This window comes from Anas platyrhynchos, chromosome 3, assembly GCF_047663525.1.
Source record: "Anas platyrhynchos isolate ZD024472 breed Pekin duck chromosome 3, IASCAAS_PekinDuck_T2T, whole genome shotgun sequence".
Lineage (NCBI taxonomy): Eukaryota > Metazoa > Chordata > Aves > Anseriformes > Anatidae > Anas > Anas platyrhynchos.
The window spans coordinates 113,167,437-113,181,033 of NC_092589.1; the positions used below are offsets into that span (position 1 = coordinate 113,167,437).

The window sequence follows — 13,597 nt, forward strand, 5'->3', positions numbered from 1 at the left end:
GCAGCTGCCGGGCCTTGGAAAACATGTTTTCATCAAGCAAAAATGTATGGGCTCCTACCTAAATGAGCTGCAGCTTACAAACATTCAGCGGTGCTGCCAGACTGCCAGGCTAAGGAACCACAGCAGGCGTCGCAGCCCGGCTCTTTGCAGCTCAGGGAGTGTGGCTGTGGTTTAGGAGGGCGAGTGGCAGGGGCTGGACGCTGGCTTTGCAAAGAGGGTTGGATCAATGGGCCCTGTTCTGGAGAGAAGCCCCGGCAAGGAGAGCAGAAGGGCTCCTTTTCAAGCCTGGAGGTACAGAGCTGAAGCTTGTGCCTCGGAATGGCTGCAGCTTGCCGAGGCACCGTGCAGGATCACTTAATCTCTCACTCCTCTCCCTCACTGACAGCATCTCTATTTATCATAGTTTGGGCTTCTCACTCACCTAATTTCTAGGCACAACTACAGAACCCGCAAAACTTATCCAAGGAACGACAGGCTAAGCACTTCTCTTGCTCTGGCCATCATGCGACGCAGCTGTCATACAGCCACAAGTACGAAGCTGCTGCGTGCGACCCACCTGTATTTCCTTACATCGCACAGCACCGTCTGGGCTTGGCTGTGTCGAAATATAGGGGTGAAAGGGAACGGTTATCTAATGAGGTCCAGTTAAAGCTAAATAGATCAAAGACGAGGAAAAAAACTTCCACAGCGTAGAGACTGGAGCTGCATTCTTGAAAGCTGTCATTTTGGGCCCTTTCCAAATGCAAGTCTTGCCTTAAAACGAGAGTAATCAAATCTCAGACTCGAGCGTGCTAGCAGGTAGCTCCGGGGAGCAGCAGTTCATTTCCTTTTATTTAAATCATCAAGGATTAGCCACTGCTGGACTGGGATAATGAATTTGAATTAATATGACCAGGTTATGATCATGTCAGGTTAGGATCCTGTCTTTTTGCTTGTGCAGCACTAAGCTCTGGTGACTCCGGTGCTCTGAGCAGTTGTGCGGGTTGGTGCCAGCACTGTCACCGAGAAGAGTGGCCCGTCCTTTTCCGCATATCCCGTGGCCATAGGTGATGTGATGTGATAGATTATCTTTTCTTGATGTCCCAGGCACAGTCTGGTCCTGCATGTACCATAAATGAGTGCTAGCAACACCCCGTAGCTGAGTGAGAAAGAACCGGTGCCTGACAACATTAATTCTAATTACTGCAACGCAGATTGGGATCTTTGGGCACTACCATAATTGTAGTAGTAGTAGTAATAAATAATAATTGTGGTTATTATTATTTTATTATTGTTTTCCCTCCAGACATTGCAGTGATGAGAAAGAACCTTGGATAGACTTACCTAGATAATTACTTGTATAAATTTCACTACATTCCTAAGAAACAGATTTATTAGCTGCATAATGCCAGCTCTCTGTTAAGCTGGTTTTTGATAATGTAATAAATATCATTAAAACAAATCAGGTATGAGTTGGTTAAGGGGGTGAGCTTTAAATTTGATGAGAATAAATGTTTATTGTCATTTGACTTCAAATTTTCATTCCCATATGATCCACCAAAACCTGTTTGCATCTTTTATTTACCTTTAACAAACCTCGCACTGTTTTGCCACATATTGCTGAATTAGGCAGCCAGAAATAGTTCCAAGCAAGTTGGAGCCTGCGCTCTTAATAAATTGGCCCAGTTTTTTCCTTCTCTGTCGGTACCTTGTGAAAGCCTGTTTGTTCTCAGCCCCTAGCAGAAGTCTAGGTCGTGAATGCTGTACTTCCAAGGGCACTTGCTATTCACTTGTTATTCACTTGCAAGTCGTTTTAGCCAGCGCCTTGAGACTTGTCATCTTCTTTCTTAAATCTCAGCAGGGAGGCAGATTTGTGCCTCAGACTGAGATCTCCTCCATTATAGCCATACAGGCCGCCACTGATCCCGCTCCTTTAGAGTCTTTACCAGCAATTAGACTCTGTTCCTTCTTTGAAAAGCATTAAGGGTATATACCAGACGTGGCTCTTTTGTTTGTTTTGTTTTATTCCGGCCATGTTGTTTGTGAACAAAAGCATTTGCTGATAATCCCCTTGGTCGTCTTGGTTTGTAATGATCATTTCTGTGACGGTGAATTAGCAGGAACTCTGGTGCATGCCCAAGCCCACAGCCCTTCACTTCCCTGATTTTCTCCTGATAGAGCAGGTGCAAACAGACAGCGTTTGACCCTAACGCATTAAACCAGTCTTGCCAAATTTTGTTTGCCTGGAGCAAGGAACATTATTTGTATCAACATCGCGGTAAAAAGTGAGCAAATGGATTTGTTGGTCAGGTAAATTTTCATGACAAATTTGCAAGCCTGTGTTTAAATAATGTAATTTATTTAATCTTGTGATTTTACGAGTTCTTTATCGTAATCATACAATAGCACCATTACAGTATATGTTTTCTTCTCTCATGAGACGGATGGATAGTGGCTGAGGCTCAAAGATAATATTTATCTACAAGATGGTATAACGAAGGCAGAGATTTGCAAGTTAATACATTCTGAGCTGATAAAATAATTCCAAAGGAGAAGCAATGCTAGGGTGTAATTTATTTTTTTAAAAAATCCTGTTTAATAGAACATTCAGTGCCTTATGACATACATATTGCAATGATGTTGCTCTATAAATGTCCCTTCCTGTCATCATTTACATGATGGATTACCTTGCAGCTGCATAAACTTGAACAACTCAGTAAATAACCTGTTACCACTCTGTGTACATGCATCTTGGGGTGTGTGTTGTGGAGATGCATGTTGGTCTGTTTGTGCCTCTATGCTTTCATATCTCATGAGCCTGTAATTATCATAAATCAAGCTTTTTGGTATGAAATACTACCTCCCATGTAGGGTGCCATGTCTGTTCTGTTCATAGCTGAAGTTTGGCCAGAACATAACTAAGTTTTTTGGTTGTTTCTCCCAAGATAAATAGACATGTGGGTTTTGAACCATTTAATAACTTTGATGATGATGAAAAGTCAAATAGTGGACAGTTAACAACACTGCACTCTCTTTGCCTGGAATTTCAATGCTTGAAGAGTTACATTCCGCAGTAAACAAGATATTCAGCCTAAATTGTATAGACTTGAACAGAAGTTTTTAATGAGCACATAGCTAGCAGGCTGTTAAGCCTCATGAGAAGCTGCCTGTCCCAGTCTGGAGTCCTTTTTCAGTAATCAAAATAATTTGACAGAGATAAAAAGAAGAAGTTTCCCTTCATTTAAGTGTTTCATCTTACATAAAAATCTTATATTTCCTATTTTCTGTAGACTAAAACACTGTCCAGGGAACAAAGTAATTTAATTTGTTGGGTTTTGTTTTATCCTATCTATCTTGGTAGCAAGTGTTTTGCTCCAGTGGAATGGGAACACAATTAACGTATGGTAAACATTCATGTTCCTAATTATGAAAGCAAGCCAACAAGACCAGGGTGTCGAGCTGATGGGGCAGATCCTGGGAGAGTGCAAGGTGCCGAGGCCAGGCTGGGACATTGCTTTGGTCCATGCAGGGAGAGGCTGGCCCCAAAATATGTGCCTCAGATGCCTTGCTCCAGGATGGCCCCTGCAAATGTGCTGGCAGCCCTCCAGCGTCCTGCACGTACTTTTAGCGGAGGATATTCAGATTCCTGAGCTGTATGGGATTCTAAGCAGTAGATAGATAGAGATACCATTTTTTCTTTAATTAAAATTCCAGAATTAGTCTGATTTCCCATTTCTTATAAACAAATTCTGAGGCCTGTTTGCTAAAGTGCAATACAAACAAAATTGAGGATTATGTAATTGTATTACAGAGCTAGCTCTTTGCCATTGTCTGTTCAGGAGAAAGCAGGTAATGGTGGCAGGCTCTCTGCAAGCTGACATGATGGACCTTGGACGGGGAGAAAGCAAAAGACAAAGTCCCCTGTGCCATACGGTCTTAGTTTTGGTGCCTGGGGAAAGTACACAAACGGTAATTTTGAGAGTGCCTTTATTTGACAAGATAATGATTTCTTTCAGTACCCATCTTCATCATACCTTTGAGACTACAGCACAGCGAGTCATATGGCTTCAGATGTAAATAGGTGTCACAAACTCTGTCAGTCCTCCTGTTCCCCACCAGGCAGTCTGGGAGGAAGTTGAACCAACTGTTCCTAGTCAGTAATGTACATTTACATAAAACGTTTCACATTTTTCATGTTTATTCTGTGCAGATGGCTCCATTTTGAACATCCAGAATTTGTTTTGACGTTGTGACTGTAGCTTGTAAACAGAGAGTTGGCTGGCATCTGCACCGGGTAAAGGTAGCTTTTCGCATTTGATCTGAAATTGAGTGAGGCTGTAGCCAAACCATTAGTCAGTCAAAATAATGTTGCAAGCCGGTTAAAGGCAGCATGTCCAAACCATGAGGGAAGCTGGGATTAGAGGCACTAGTGTTGTCCATAAAATGACAAGTGGATGCACTAGCAGTGTTTTACTTACACAACTACTTTAGCTAGGCTCTAAATTCAGCTTTGCAACTCAAACAATCTCACTGCTAAATGTTTTGAACTGAATCACACAGTTCTTTTAAGTGAATGTGTTGATACGAATAATGCAGTGAAAATACACAGATATGCATGTATTTATAACTCAAGGTGCTGAAAACTCAGTTGCATTTCTATTAAGCATGAAAACAGCGCTAATTCTTGTCTATGCATCTTACATGTGTGGAAATGATTTTGAAGGACAAATGAATGCCAAAAATGTAAAGTTACCTACTTTTTTGTGGTCACATAGGTACGCTCCTAATCTTGCAGATGAGGTTTTGAGGTTATTTTTGTTGTTATCAGTATTTAAACATTTCAGCTTTTTTTGTATACCTGAGTTAACAGAAAGGGACACCAATTTTGTTTTGTTGTTTGAATGTAGTTGACCACCTTTTGCTTTAAAAGGCTCCCTGTATCTGTCTTTAGTTTAAGGAATTAAATCGAAGGATAGGTAGCCAGAGCATGTTTAAAGGCCTTGGCCGTATTTTGTTTGGACCTAATTATTCCAGACAATACAAAATATTTTTCTGTAACCCCCCCCACCCCTTTCCATTGAGAGTGTATATGTGCTTCCTGCTTATCTGGTGGTTCAGTTCTGCGTGCACATTGCTCAGGTCTGTCACCTTGCTGGGGAAAGACATGATTTGTAAATCTGAAAGAATTCCCCAACAGCTACCATAAAATTAAGCTGTTAAAGAGCCCTTGTAGCTTGTTTAAATGTAGACCCAAACAAACCTCTTTGCTGTTTAGCCCAAGATTAATCTTTTAAAAGTCCTGTTCTAAATCACTTCCTAATTTTAATGAGTTTATATATCAGCCTTTGCCAGATTTTTACTGTAGCCATTCTCAAAGATTACAGCAATGATAAAGTAAGGACTAAAATTGTTTATTATATATTATTCTTCAGAAGCAAAACTTTTTCCCCCAGAGGCTGTTGGGAGAGTCATTGATTTTCTGCCACAATGTGAAATGTGTGACCTTTATAATATGAGCAATGATTACAAGGCCAATAAAATGACATCATTCTCTTTAAACTTCAGAGTTCGCAGGGCAAATAGCAGCATGTGCCACACTCAGAGATGTCTGTGGACAATAAGTATACATTGCCTGGCTTCAAGTGAGGTGGAAGCACTAAGCAGAGAGGCTATCCACCCTGAAAACACCCCATGTTTGTTCAGGGGTACAGGAGCAGGAATGCAGCTCTACCAGGTAGAGCTACAGTTTTTCATAGTTCTGAAGAAGTCAATGAGGTTTTCAGGGCTGGCATTTCTAAGAGGGACTTTTTTTGATTGTTTTTATCTACTAATGCCACTGAAAAAAACTCCTCCTGATGCAAGACAGGATCAGCTGTCTGGGGCACAGCGGTATGCTTTCCTACCTATTTTCCCCAACAAAATGCATTTGCAGTTACAAGGCTAAATTCTGCTCTTGCAATGCAGCTTTAGTCATTCACTGCAGTTCCTCCACAGTAACTGACAGAAGGCTGTGTCCCAAATCTATGAAGTATCACACTGCACAGAGCATATTGATATTCTAATATGTATGAAAACTAGGAATGGAAAAAGCTGCCTAGTTCTAGTCAGGCTTGGAAGGGGATTCCACAACCTGGTTCACTGAAATCAATTAAGAAGGTCAATTTCTAGAATCTCTATTTCCCAATTCAGTCACATTAGCCTGTTTCCACACACGATTTTCTTCTATTCCCTCAAAAACTCATTTTCGATCCATCACGGCCTACTTCAACAGCTCCCCACCCATTCTCCATCTTGTGCTGCTCCACAGGAGCCAGAGCCCCTCAGGCAGACCAGGGGGTCTCAGCCACCTCTCAGGGGGTCTCAACCACCTCTTAGGAGGTCTCAGCCACCTCCTGGGGGGTCTCACCCTCCTCTGAGGGGCTCTCAGCTGCCTTTCAGAGGGTCTCGGCCATGCTGGGCATTTGGTTGTGCTGACTGTGGGCTATGTCGCTGAAGTGCTCGCTGCTCAGGCAGCATGAACAAAACAGTACAGCACAGGCGAGCCATCACAGAGGAAGGAATAGGGATAGTTTTCTTTCCCACTTCTGGCTCATTGTGTAATATCAATAATCTCTGTAGCTTTGTATTATACTTGCTGTAAGTGGCTTTAGTGATTGATTAAACACCTAAGCTTTTCTTTGGCATTTAATCAATCGCAGCAGCAGTTTATTGCTTGGCGTATTACAAAGTAAAAGAGATTATTACTTAATTATTCTGAAAAATAGCAGCTTGCAGTTGTTGCTAACATCCATACATGTATACACTGGCATGGGTGTCACGTCATCTCTTCCTTTGTGCCCCCTCATCTCTGCTCAGGGAGAGAGTCTGTGGTTCCCAAGGCAGCTGTCACTGGGTCACACACAGCCATCACCAGCGAAGTGCAATTAGTGGTACTAAATAAATAATTGCTTACAGTGGGGCTCCCCGCAGTGCAAAGAGCCTGATTCAGTTGTTTGCTGGGTGCCTCCAAATCTCACTTAAATTCTAAGCTACGTGCTTATTAACGAGCCCACCTGAATGTGAATTTGCTGTCAGGTACTAAGCACTTCTAGAAACAGTTCAGCAAGAATTACATTGGTACCAGGAGGCATTTTGATAGCCCAAGGTGCAGCAGCGGATGTGTGCACAACTGGAGATAAATCAGATACAGGGAATGTTATTGGTATGTGAGCAGGAGAAAGAAAAAATAATATCTTGCGACATCCTCTTGAGGATCCAGGAAATGGTGACTCTTCTGTTTTCACACCCGAGTGCAAAACTAAATCCATATGCAAGAGTTCAGATCAAATACTGTGCTGTGATAAAGCATAAGGACTCAAGGTAGCACACGTATTTGTGCCTGTAGGGATGCCATAAGTACCAAAGTCTGTATGTATTCTTACCCATCTGGATGTGGAATAGGACTTATCCCACCTGTATTCCCTTGCAAAGAGACAGTCCAATCTTTAGAATTAAAAGTTTGGGTTCCTTACTTTGCCCCTGACTTTGTCTGTGATCATAGGCAAGTGATTTTCTTTCCTTTGACTCAGTTTTCTTTTGTGAATGGGAGTAACCGTTGTTCACTACCATAGAGAATCACACGAAATGAAGGATGGCTAGCTGCTCCCCCATTGTGATCAGTGGACATCATATACATTCTTTTAATAGAAAAATGAAACCTTTTTAAAGCTTTGATCCTGCAAAGTTTCATGTTAACCAGAGTAGCATGCTTGAATTGAACAGCACTAGTCGATGGCAGACCAGAGACAAAGCATCCACCAAAAGTTTTAAGCATTTCCCAAAACAATTTTTACGGGTTGTAGGATGGAGTGGGGGGAAGTGGGGTGGCCAGTTCATCATTTCATTATGAGGGAATAAAATTGAAGCTAGTACGTTGTTTACTTTTGCTCCATTGTGGTAGTAGAGGTCTGACCATCACCTCTCTAGGCAGCTTTGTGAATCCAAGAGGCTGATAGTGCTCTTGCTCGTGCTTAAAGCTGGCATTGCCTGTGAATAGTGATGCTTTGGCCAGTCCATGTAAGTCATGCAGAATCGTGTGCTGGTTTTGTGTCAATCGTGCAATGGCTTTTGCAAGTACTCTAGCAGAATTGGAGCGAGCAGACGTTGACTGTCCAGTGACTAGGAGAAGTTCATGTTTCTTTGAGAAGGTGCTGAATGGTCCTAACCATTAAAAGAATTTATTTTCTTACTCCAACAGATATCCCCTCCCCTCCTTGATGTTACAAAATTTATTATCACTTTTGTCTTTCAGGTGTAACCTGTCTTTAGTGTTGCAGACACATCAGCCAACCATGCATTAAGAACTGGGCCCTTACTTTAATTCAGTATAATTTTCTTTTTGTCCAATAATTTCACAAGCACTAATCCACACTTCAAATGCAGGAGATACTTTGATTCCCCAAATTGTTCAGCACTTCATGCAGGAAAAACCGTAGGCCACAGTCATGAAACTCCTAGAGGATGGCTGCTGGCTTCCTGTGGCAGAGCTGGTTGTTGTTTTCCCCCCTCTCCCTATTTTGCTCTAACCATTTTGTCTGTCTATCTTGTCTTGTATTCAGTTTTCAAAGCAATTCCCATGAAGGGCTTCCTTTTTTTAGTGCCTAAAGGGAACAATAGATTTTTAGAATAATCATATGTGTATATATATATTTATATGACCGCCTGTTAATGCATATCATATCTATCATATCTATCGTATATATTTCAATGTAACATATTGAGAAGTTAAAGCTAAGTAGAAATTAATATTAATTATTGTTATTTTTGATGAAAAGGTCTTTAAATGTACCCTTAAATGCACATGACATTTAAAATTATTTGAGTACTGGATTCCTGAAAAACTGGATGACCTTTTCTCTTGAAATTGGACAGGGTTTTTTCCTTAACACGTACATTATGCACAGAAGATGAGATGGTAACCGAGACGTTAAAATGTATTGTTTCCCTTTGAAAGCTAATCCTGTTCCACATTTTCATTAATGTTGGCTCATTCATTTTTCTTTTTCTTTCTTTCCTTTCCTTTTCTTTTGCAACTGTTTTTGCATGAAAATGCAGAATAGCAATAAACAGATTTTTTGTAAGACTTGCTTTAAGACTCTTCTCTTTCAGATCCAGTTAAAGTTTTTTAAGTTCAGTTATTTTAAAATTCATATTCTTCAGTTTCATAAACAAAATATATATATATAAAAAGGAGAAATATAATGAGGTGCAAAGCAATTTTCTAGCCCTCACTAATCTAAATGCCAACAAAATGGGGATGGCGTAATGTCCGTAATTTCATTGTCTGCTGTTACCAGGTCACCGCGAGACAGTAGCAGAAGCGGGGAGAAGCTGGAATTGGCCATGTCCAACCTCACTGCGGATGTCCTGGAATTACTCCTGGAGTTTGTTTATACAGGTTCTTTGATCATAGATTCAGCCAATGCAAAAACCCTTCTGGAAGCTGCCAGCAAGTTCCAGTTTCATACTTTCTGTAAAGTCTGCGTCTCGTTTCTAGGTAAGAATCATTACATCTAGTGAGGTTTTAAGATCTTGCTTTAAGGCTTGTAAGGCTTTCTTTTAACTCTTAAAAGGTAATTAGGAAACTCAGGTTTAAATGTAATTTAATTAATTAAATAATTAATTATTTGGGTTGCATGGGGAGTGTTTGCCCTGGTGAAAGTGCACAAAGCAACCTCACAGCAGTCCCTCTGCCCATCCTTCCCTGGAGTGTGCACCTTCACCAGGGCAAACATGACATCTGCAAACATGTCACTCCCCAGACATATCTGCACCATGTCATCCTGCTCCTTACATTTCCTTGTATTTTCCAGCATAGACCATTTCAAAACCATGCAGGGTTACCCAGTCAGTTAACTGAGCTTTACTGGTTTGTACTGGAACCTGCCAGTCATCACAGAACATCACAGAACAGGAACCAGAGGTGGAGCTCACCTCAAACATGTTGGTTCAAATTCCTGCCTGTATCACGTGCTACTCCTTTACTAATATGGCTATAATTTCAGTTAATGAGACAGTAATCATTTCTAAATTAATATAGACTTATTAATACAAAAAGTATGAGCTTGACTTGACCCATGTCCAAGTTACAAGTCCAAATTTTTTTCTTTTTGGCATCTGATTTCTACCGAGGCCTGCATTACTCCTAGCTTGGTATAAGAGATGTCATTCTCTCTAGACCCCAAATATATTTTCAACCTACATGAACTATACTTTCTTTTTGGGCTGTTTTCATTTAAAATGAACATCTAGGATTGCAGAGTGTGAAAGATGAGAGTTTAGAAAATGTGGCACTAAATTAAAAAAAAAAAATAAAAATCCTCAAACGAGTCCAGTTGACTGCTGTGTTAATTCTCACTCCTGAACTGGCCTGCTGGCAAGATTAGTGGTGTGACTAGGCTGGTACAACTGCAGGCATTCAGTAAAGAATCTGCACTATTCTATTCCCTTTTTCTTCCCAGTTTTTTTATGTCACATTTAAAAGTCTGTTCTCAAATGCGTGGGTAATTGCAAAATGAAAACCAACTTTCCAGTCCCAGCTTGAGTAAGGGCTCTGGCTGCAGCTTTCCCCCAGCTTCTCTTTGCCACCTTTTCTAAGTGATTAGATCTCATGGCCTTCCTGGGAAGAGGAGATGTGTTTAAGTTGCACTATCTCTAAAGCTTCAGCCACAGAAACAAAATACATTTATTTCACTAAATCAATGCAAGATTTCTCTTTTCCGATATTTAATATTTGAATTCAGTGAACCATGTTATGGTGTGAAATAGTAGAGTTGGTTATAAGTTCAGTGATATATGGGGAGTCGCTGGAATTTTGTATTCTCATTTGGAAAATTCATGGAGTGTAATTGCTTATTTTTATTTATAGCTGTGACTGAATTACTCTGCAGAGACAGTATAGCACTTGCCATGTAAAAAATTTAGGGAAAGGCTGAAAGGCTTTTTTTTTTTTTTTTTCACTGTGGCTGTTTTTTTCTTTTCATCCCAGCCACTTCTGCTCCCAACAAAGCAAAATATGGTAAAAATAGATTTTTTCCAGGGTTCGTGGAGGATTCACTGCTATAAACAGTGATACTCTCCTATGTATGGCTGTGTCTAAATTGTGAGAGTAGCAGAGAGAAGTCCAAAGTGGCCCAAAGAGGTGGAAAAACAAATTAATTAATAGGTCTGTTGTGCACAGCATAGCACCATCTCAGGTGAAATTCAGGTCATCCTTTTTAAGCTGTGAAGCTGCACTGGGGTCCTGTAGCTGGGTGATGCTCAGGCAGCTTGGTCCTGGGCCCCTCCAGCAGCATTGCCCTGGCCAGAGGCACCCAGCATCTATTTGCACTTTCCGGTGGAAACCTGCTGCAAATGTGTCAGGAAAATTGTTCCATTTCAACAAGAGATCCCTCAACCGACTTCACTGGGCTAATTATAGCCACGTTCTCTCTCTCTCCCTCACACGCTGTCTCCTCTGCTTTTGTCTAGACCATGAGAAATGACAACAGTTTTGTGTTAGCTTATGATGACAAGTTCATGCAGGCACCATATGATAGCTGGGCAAATGTTTGCAAACCGGTCAGGACATCATAGGTATTTCCTCCAGCCATATGGCTTAAGACTTGAGGGCTTTTTCGTTTGTTTTTTTTTTTTTTTTCAGTTTTCATATTTTTTTTACAAAGAAATGATGTTACCATCACAGTCGTGGCTCAAATCAGATTTCAGGAGAATCCTCAGCATGGGTCTGGGATGCAGGGACCCCCATTGCAGGGGTGAACACACTGAGAGTTTGGGCTTCAGCCTGCTGCTGAAAATCTAAAATTATGCTTCCTTCAGTCTGAAAAAATAGGTGAAACCTGTTAGATTCATGGAGGAGAAGAGAAAAGAACAGGAACTCTGACTTCTTTTTGTAGTCTCCTGGGAGAAGGGCACAAAGTTTACGAAGAATGTGAGTGGGAGCTATGAGAAAAACTTAACAAAAGACCAGTGATGAGACCTGCATGAAAGGCTGTCAAAACCCAATGGAAGAATAGGCCTTTATGGCACATATGAATTCAAGAAAGCATTATAGGTGATTTTCGTTCATTCATGGTAGGGAATTTTGAGCCAGCTAGAGAATCACATTGCCCGGTGCTGGGGAAACTGAAGCCTCAACCATTTCTGGAGATACCAGAGAGGAGAAATGAGGAAGCTTCTCACTGGGGAATTGAAATCTTTGGGACAGTGAATGCATCCAGATGTCTTCCAGCTATCATTTGACTTCACATGCTTTTGACACTAGTAGGAATAACTGAGGAATGAGATCCACAACAGAACATACAGAGAGTATGACGGGGAAATACAGGTTTTATGCTAACTTTACAGGTGTCAAAGTCATCATTTGGAAACCATCTCTAAGCACGGAGAGGTCTTGTGTCAACCACTGCACTTCCATTCTAATGTTACTGGAGTCCGACATACCACCTACCTCTGACTTTATCTCAGCTCTTCCCTTCACCCCCCTCTAAGAAGTGCAGCCTTAGCAGTCTGCCTGGCAGATTTTCTCATGCTGACTCTGTACAGGACCCCAAAATCACATGTAACAAGTGGAAAGTAATGGCTGCTGATCTGCAATATTACAACATAGATAGGAACAAATAGGATACCCAACACCATCTCCAACCAGTGAGAACCTACTAGATTACATCTGATATCCTTCAAGTCCATAAAGCCATGTCTCTTACAAACTGTCCTTGAACGTTGAGACAGAAGTCATGTTCTGAATAAATTCAAGGTGAAACTCCACAAAAATGTGTTATTCCAAGTCAAGTGTCACTGTGACAAAACCAGGAGCCAAAGGAGAATGGCTCAGGGACAGATGGAGCAGAACTGGTCCTTAGCTGTCTTTGTCATGTTTGCATTGGATGGATGTGCCCCCAGATTGCAAGCAGTCACTTGAGGTGGGCTATACCATGTAGTGGAAGTTTGTATCTAAGCAGTCGTTCAGACTCCCTTTGTAGTCATTGAAGAGCAACAGGCATTGGTAGGGCACGATTCTGCACATCCTGAAGTGGAAATCCAAAATATTATCATATGAATTGCCTTTTGGAATTGTTTATTTCTGAGTCTGAAGGGATAGCATTGTGATTACTTTGTTGGACCAGCTGGAGTCAAGAGAGATCAGCCTTGGCCCTGGATTGAAACTGGGGGGTGTGTTTCCCTCCATGGAACTGCCCGAACAATACAGATCTGCCTACAACTGTCATGTCAGTAACATGACAATGTTAGAGTTAGGAAAACATGCCCAGACCACAAGAAAACCAGAATAAATCAACCATGACCAGTGCTTTTTATGCCCTATCCCACAGGCTCAGCTGGGGAGGGTATGGAAATCTGTCCCATTCAAGGCAGAGCCAGTCCCTCTAAGGCAAGGGCTTGTAGGTATTTTCCATTGTGTGATAGCAAAAGGCTGCATGATGAGTCAAACTTGATTATTTCCTTTATTATAACCCTTATGGGGATAAGGTGGGGCAGTGTCAGATTTGTCTCTGACTTGGGAGTTTGCCAAGCAGTGACGGGGGTTTTGAGCTCTGCTAGGTGATTATTTTACCCGCGGCCA

The 13,597-nt window shown here is 41.4% G+C and overlaps 1 protein-coding gene across 9 annotated transcripts in view; it reads left to right on the plus strand.

Moving 5' to 3' along the window:
* Positions 1-13,597, plus strand: part of KLHL29 (kelch like family member 29) — a 387,462-nt gene that overhangs the window by 324,777 nt on the left and 49,088 nt on the right. For all 9 annotated transcript variants that reach the window (XM_072036502.1, XM_072036500.1, XM_072036498.1 and 6 more), the window contains one exon: positions 9,315-9,514. In XM_072036502.1, coding sequence (XP_071892603.1) covers positions 9,315-9,514 — 200 coding nt within the window. The remainder of the gene's footprint in view (positions 1-9,314; positions 9,515-13,597) is intronic.